Source organism: Petaurus breviceps, unplaced genomic scaffold, assembly GCF_028583685.1.
Source record: "Petaurus breviceps papuanus isolate PSGF00001 unplaced genomic scaffold, PetGlider_PUasm1.0 90825, whole genome shotgun sequence".
Taxonomy (NCBI): Eukaryota; Metazoa; Chordata; class Mammalia; order Diprotodontia; family Petauridae; genus Petaurus; species Petaurus breviceps.
Window position 1 is genome coordinate 20,991,304 of NW_027187353.1, and position 7,634 is coordinate 20,998,937.

At 48.0% G+C, this 7,634-nt stretch overlaps 1 protein-coding gene across 1 annotated transcript in view; it reads right to left on the reverse strand.

The window, feature by feature from the left end:
* The window catches only part of COL13A1 (collagen type XIII alpha 1 chain), a 122,967-nt gene that overhangs the window by 44,632 nt on the left and 70,701 nt on the right, over positions 1-7,634 (reverse strand). Inside the window, exons 17-18 of the mRNA XM_069071460.1 lie at positions 6,710-6,742; positions 1,540-1,593 (exon numbers count right to left, since the gene is read on the reverse strand). Coding sequence (XP_068927561.1) covers positions 1,540-1,593; positions 6,710-6,742 — 87 coding nt within the window. The remainder of the gene's footprint in view (positions 1-1,539; positions 1,594-6,709; positions 6,743-7,634) is intronic.

Sequence of the window (7,634 nt, forward strand, 5' to 3'; positions counted from 1 at the left end):
TCTATCTATCTATCTATCTATCTATCTATCTATCTATCATCTATCTACCTACCTACCTACGTATGTATGTATGTATCTATCTCTATATCTATCCATCCATCTCTATCTTTCCATACATCTTATTTATCCATCTCTCTCTGTATATATGTTATATATATATAAAACACACACATACACATTTACATACACATATGTGTGTATATGTCTATCTCCAGCCCCAGTCTCTCCCCTGAACTTCAGTCCCGAATCATGAGCTTCCTGCTGAACAGCTCACATGTCCAAAGCATAGCTCATTATCCTTCCCCACATCTCCCCTCTTCCAAACCCTACTATTTCTGTCAAAGATACCTCACTCTTCTAACCTCCAGGGTTTACAGCCTTAATGTTACCCCCGACTCCTCATGCTTTTTAAGCCCATATATTTAAGCAGTTGCTGAATCTGACTGCTTCACCTTGGTAGCAGCTCTCCCATCCCCCTCTTCTCCCTATGCACAGGGCTATGATCTCAGGGCAGGTTCTCATTGCTTCTTACAATAGCCTCCAGATGGGACCCCTTGCCTCAGTCTCCAGCTACTCCCTCCATCCTGAAGTTACCAAAGTGATTTTCCTTAAGCACAGATATGACCATGTCACTGCCATATTCAGTAAACTATATTGGCTCCTCCCCAAATACTTGGGTGTACACACACACACACACACATACACATATGCATACATACGTGTCCTTCATGTGTGTGTATTTCCCCCCTCTGTTTAGTTTCTAGAGCCCTTCACAACCTGGTCCCCCAGGAGCCCTGCTTCCTCATCTCATTATACATTATCCCCCCTCCCAAACTTGGTGATCTAGCCATGCTGGCCATCTCTCTATTCCTCACAAATGATACACATGCCCTCTCCTGTCCCTGACTTTCTTCTGACTGCCGCTGTACCAGAAGGTTCCTGTCCTCCCCTCCCCCTCAAGAAATCCCTCTCCTCCTTCAGGGCTCAGTTTAAGGAGCAACTTCTGCTGCCCCACCCCCACCCCAGGTCCTCCTTCCCCTCTTGGCTGGTATCTAATCACTTTGGACCCCTTCTTTCCATGTTTGTTCTTGATATACTTATATGTGCATTTGTTGTCTCTCCCATGAGAATGTAGGCTCCTTTGTAGCAGAGATTCTTTCATTTACTCTATTTCTATCCCTTGTACAGTGCCTGGAGGACTTAAGTATGAACTTAATAAATACTTGTTAATGATTGAATGATTTTTTTCATTGCTGCATCCCTAGGGCCTAAGAAAAGGCTTGGCACATGGTATGTAATAAAAGCTTGTTGAATTAAATTGTTTTCCCAATTCTCTGCTATTCTTTGCTTCATTGAACAGATTATAGAATGAAGCTCCCCCACCAAGCCCTCTTGACCTGGCAGAACACCACCCAATAATGTCCATGTCTCCTGGGGCTGATGAACAATCAACCAATTGATCAACACACATGCCTTAAGTGCCTACTTGTTGCCAGCCCTAGCTAGGCAAGAACCCACCCATCAAATGCTGTTACAGACCTTCTGGCCCAGGAATCCAGGCAGGCCTGGGCTGCCAGAGCTCCCCTTCTCACCCTAGAGGAGAAATACAGGCAGGTTAGGAGGTCAAGGGGAGACATGGTTGTACCCAGAGATTCCTCCCGAAGGATTCGACTAGTCTTCTCCGGAAGCCTCTACAGCCTCATCCTCTAACCTCTGTGTCCGTTGTTCTGGGTTGGGATTTGACCTCTGGCTGCCAGCTGAGCCACAATCCCAACATTCATGACTCCCAGCCCAAAACACCATGGGCCATAGCATTTGTGAACCAGTCTTGTGAATAGTGACTCACCTGCCAACCCAGCATGAGGGGTGCTGGTGAAGAGCAAACTATGTCTTTTCTATTCCCTTGGGCCCCTTCTGAGCAAAGATGGTGTGATAGAAAGAGCATTGGAATCCTGAGGCCGGGGTTCAAATCCTGCCTTTGGGGTTTGCTATCTCTGTGACCTTGGGGTAGTCACTTACCCTCTCTGGGCCTCAGTTTCCTCATCTGTAAAATGAGTGACTTCTGAGGGACCCTCTAGTTTTGTTTTTTTATGATTCCCTTTCCTGGGGCTTGGTGCCAATGAGGAGCTCTCATTGCCAATAGCTTGGCTCAGAGAAGAACACACCATATTATAGGGAAGATCCCTGGAGCTCTTGTTGCCCACAGTTAAGGGGTATCAAATGATCTTTTCTGAGAGCATATAGGCCCCTGGAAAAGTAGGATTGTAGGTAACAGTAGCAATTTCCATAATCAATGGACAAACAGGTATTAAGCACCTACTATGTGTCAGGCACAAAGGTCAATGCAAAGGGAATTGGCTTTACGCAAGTCTGAGAGTGAGACACAGGGAGGGGAGTAAGGGAGGCCTCGGATGACAGTGTCCGAGGGCCTGGAAGGGCACACCATTTCCTCCTGCCTTCTGATTTCCCCTCAGCATAAATAGCTCTTAAGGAAGTCAGGCAATGCTAAGTTGGGATGGGCAGGGCATCTCTGGTGTCAGCACTTGGGAACCTTTGCCAAACTTGTCTCTCACTTCCCCTTCCTGGGGCTGCAAGTGCGCGCGCGCGCACACACACACACACACACACACACACACACACACACACACATACGGGGGTCACATCCAAGCCCAACGTGGCTGGGAAGAGAGGCACACGAAGGAGGGGACAGGGTAGGAATGAGCCACACACAGTGTCCTATCCCCTTGTCCCTCTTCCTGGCAAACCTGGGGGGCCCTGGCATTCCCACAGCTCCAGACTCTCCCTTTGAGGCAAGGTAAGATGAGAGAGTCACTGATGAGAAGACAGAGGGAGTGCCCCACCCTGTGCCCTAAGAACTCAAGGAATCCCAGCATCTCAGAGCTGGAGGGGACATCAGAAGTCATTCAGTCCAAGCCCAATAGCTCAGCAATAATTCTCTCCATAGCAACCCTGGTAAGAGATCAGCCAGCCTCTGTCTGACCACCCCCAGTGAAGGAAACTGAGCCCTCCTTCGGCTGCTCATTCTGTTATTTCCAAGTTTCCCCCTAACCTTAGGTCTAAGTCTTCCTCTCTTCAGTAACTGTCCATGGTTCTTATTTCTACCCTCAGGACGAAGCTGAAGAATCTTTTCTCTCCCTCATAGATTTTCAAATATTTTAAGACAGCTATTGGGGCCCCTTTGGTTTGCTCTTTTCTGGGTTGAACAGCCCTGGTTCCTCCTTGATTTCTCCCTTTTCTCCCTGTGTTTTTGTTTTTAGTTCCCTTTTGTGCTCAGTCTTCCCCAGTTAGAATGTGCACTCCTTGAGGGTAGGGATTTGTCTTTCTTTATGCTTGTCACCATAAAGCCTTAGCATCATGCCTGCCACTTCCCTTCCCTCTCTCCCTTCTTCCCTCTCTTCCTCCCTCTCTTCTTTCCTACCTGCCTGCTTTTCCCACACTGGTCCCCTTTTTCTGGATGTGGCTTATTTTGTCAAAGTCCTTCCTAACATCTGACACCAAACATGTCCAGATGTGGTCTGACCAAGCTAGAGGACAGTGCCTTAGCATTTTCCTCATGCTGGACATCATGCCTATAGTCATGTAGTGAAAGGTCACGTTGGGGTTCTGGTTTTGTTTTGTTTTGTGTCTGTTTTGCTGTGAAAGATGGCAGTGGCAAGATAGATAATGTTTTGGATTTGAAGTGAGGAAGCCCTAGGCTTGAATCCTAGCTCATAGCCTTGCTCCTCCTGGGTCACTTAGCCCCTCTGGGCCTCAGTTTCTCCTTCTCTAAAAGGGGTTGGATTGTAAGGTTCTTTGTGATATCCAATAGTGATTCTATGACTATTTAAGTTTGTAATCTGCTTAAACCCATTTCTATGGATAAAAACGATGGAGACAGGGTAGGAGCTCTCCAGCTGAAGGAAATTCAGAAAGAACTGAGCAGAGACTGACAAATTGAAAGAGCTCTTGGACCTTGGAGCTTGGTACAGTGTACAGAGAACTGGGTTTAGGTCGGGGTCTCTGTGTTCAAACTTACCATTGAGTAGCCATGTGATCCTAGATAAACCACTTTCCTTTTTTCTGGGTCTCAATTTCTTCCTTTGTGAAATGAGTTTGTTTTTTTGACAGTTGTTGGACCAAATGACTTCAATGGCCACTTGTAGCTGTAATCCTAAGGCCTTAGGTCACCTTTTCATTTATTCTTTGTTGCCTGGTCTATTCTGACACATTGCTTTCCTCATTAGAAAGTGAATTCCTTGAGGTAGGAGATCTCTTTTGAGTTTGGAGCAGTACCTGGCCCATAGTCATTTAAGAAATGCTTGTGAATGGGGACACTGGCCCTGCATCTGACCCTTTTAGCTCAAAGATCCATGTATCTAATGCTATGTTTTACTTACTCTCACTGTATTTTGGACCCCTGACCACCCAGGACTTTTGGCAGCATGGCTAAACCAGGAAGGGTACCCCCAAGCTAGGCAAATATCCTTCTCAATTTGCCACACTCGATCCAAACCCCTGAGCAATAATCTAATACAGGGATTCTTAACTTGGAGTCAATGGACACCCAAGGCTTCTGTGAATAGATTTCAACTGGCCTGTGAACCTGTACTGGAAAACAGCATGTTTATTTCAATATAATTGGCATAATTCTGAGAAGAGGTCTTTAGGTTTCACCAAAGAGATCCATCACACACACTCCCATACCCACACCCCCTGATCTAATCCAACCCTATCATTCTACAAAGATAAAGGAGATTAGGTTTTAGACAATGGCAGTGATTTGTTCAAAGTCATATTCAGGTAGTAAGTAGCTGAGGCTGGGTTGGAACCCAGGTCCTCTGACTCCAAATCTGTTGTTCCAAGATGAGAGGTGGGGAAAGCAAGAGGGAGCAAAGCCTGGTCTAAGAGAAACTGAGATTATTTTTGAATTCCTTTACCACAAGGTCACACACAGGAACTGGGTTGGGAGCGGGAGCGGTCATGGAGAGAATAGTGAAAGGAAGAAGCAGCCACCAGGATGATGGGCTGGAGGCCACCTGTGGCCAGATCCATGCCCATGAGAGCTGAGAGAGGGTTTGCAGAAGACAAGATAGAAAAATGGGTGTGTGCTACCCAGCAGCAAATATCAGACTTAGCTGGGGAGGTCCAGAGCTATAGGACTGGGTATCTTTTGCCACCAGTTCCCACCCAAACCCACCCAGATACTTGGAAAAGACAAGAAAGTCCAGAGCAATTGTGGTAGTAGGGGGCAGCCCTGCCAGGGAAGCTTGAACCAGCCATGGCAATACCTTGGCTTCAGGAGTCTCTGGCTTACCCTGCGATCAGGGAAGATGGGAAAACAAGAAAGGAAGGGGAAAAGGGAAACATATTCAGAAGCAGAGGCAGAGATTGTCCTGGCCTTTCAAAGCAGTGCCCAGGGAGAGTCACTGGATCATCTTGAAATCACAAAGACCTGAGTTCAAATCCTGACTTTGACATATACCATCTGTGTGACTGTGGACAAACATCTCAACCTCTCAGTCCCCCCAGACCTTCCTGAGTCTATAAGCTACAGCTGAAGTGTGGATCTGCATCCCCCAAAGCCTCCTGGCCTTGGCTGAATACTTGAGAAAACAACCCTGATGTAATTCATCCTTCCTGTCTTCCATCACTTCCTTCCCTATTTGGGGACCCCCAGTCCTCCTGGCAGGGGCAGGAAGATGACTAGATCCTAGGTTTCGAGCTGCAATGAGCAGCTGAGATCTTCCCATCCCATATCTCTCATCACACAGAAGAGGAATCTGGCATTCTCCAAAGCAAAGACACTCGCCCCAATTTCCACATGCAGTAAGTCGCAGAGTCAGAATTCGAACCCATGACCTCTGATGTCACATGCAGCAGCACCCTTTTTGTAGTACCAAGAGGAGGCCTGGGATCCCTGGAGGAGGTCCTTGCCTGGTTAGGAGTCAGCTGATTACCAGGAGAAGGTGTGTATGGGGGAGGGGAGGAGGTATGAGGCCTGTTTAGATCAATTTATATCATGTGGGAGCACATGAAAACACTTGGAAGACCTAAAGGCATGAGGGCTCATCATCATCTTCCTGAATTCAAATCTGGCTGTGTGACCCTGGACAAGTCACTTCGCCCTGTTTGTTTTAGTTTTCTCATATGTAAAATGAGCTAGAGAAGGAAATGGTAAATCCCTCCAGTGTCTCTGCCAAGAAAACCTCAAACAGGGTCAGTCAGACACAACTGAAATTACTTAACAACAATAGCATTTATATGGTGCTTTAAAGGCTTGCAAAGTGTTTTACAAATATTGTCTCATTTGATGCTCACAACAACCCTGAGAAGCAGGCGCTATTATTGACCCCATTTTTACAGATGAGGAGATTGAGGCAGAAAAGTTAAGTGAAGTGCTCAGGGTAATGCTTCTCAGGCTGGATTTGAACTCTGGTCTTCCTGACTCCAGGACCAGCCCTCTGTGAACTGTGGTGACCCCTAGCTGCAGTGTGCTTCCTCCTTGGTCCATCTGGGAGGCTGCAGAACCAGTGTTCTCATTCCCATTTTACTGATGGGGAAACTGAGGCACAGAAAGCTTCCCCCGGAAAGTAAGGGGCATTCACACCTCCCTGGGTGTGAGAGGCCCTGCGTGGCCTCCTTGGCCACATTGTCACAGCACTGCCCCTGGTCCTGCCCCACCCAGATTAAGCTGTAAAGTCACACTGACCTTCATCCCAAAGGCAGCTGTCCCTGGAGCCCCCTGACAGAGAGAGAAGACAAGGACAGTTATGGGAGGGAGGAAAAAGACAGACGAGGAAGCAGAACATGCCCACACCGTGCATGTACCTCCTGATATCCCAAAGCTGGGCCACCCAGGCAGTCTGCCTGGCATGCAGGGAGGTGTCGAGGCTGGACTCCACAAGGAATGGGGGCTGCTGAGGGGGGATGGGAGCACCACACAGAAAATCCAGGCAAGGTTTGGGGGAGGAGGATTCTCTCAGGTCTCAGGGAATCCCAGGAGGGACTCAGGGCAGAGAGATGACGAGTTAGCCAGAAAGCCACCAGCTCCTTCTCTTCTCAGACCTGTTACTTGGGACTTCAGGGAAGAAAGGAAGGAAGGACCAGGAGAAGGCTAGGAAAAATGATCAAGCCCGATCTCGGGGCACTTCCTGAGAGGTCAGGCAAGGGAGGTAAGGGAGGTGGAGAGAGGAGAGCGAGGTGCAGCCTCCAGGGACAGGGCTTTGAGGGAGAGGTAAGAATGACTAGCTCCAGCTTCTAGCAGGCTTTGGGGCATAGAAGGTGATTTCCTCACAATACCGTGAGGGGGACACTGCAGTTACTGTTATGGTCATTTTACAGGTGAGGAAGCTGATGCACAGAAATGGGAAAGTGATCTGCCCAAGGACATACATAGCAAGCTAGGGTCAGAGCTGGGATCAGATAGTGAGGGGGAGGAGAGGGAGAGAGAGGAAGAGAGGAGAGAGGGAGAGAGAGACATAGACAGAGAGACAGAGAGAGAGGGGGGACAGAGGGAGGGAGAGAGACAGAGACAGAGAGACAGACAGAGACAGAGACAGACAAAGAGATGAAGGGGGGAGGAGAGAGAGAGAGAGAGAGAGAGAGAGAGAGAGAGAGAGAGAGAGAGAGAGAGA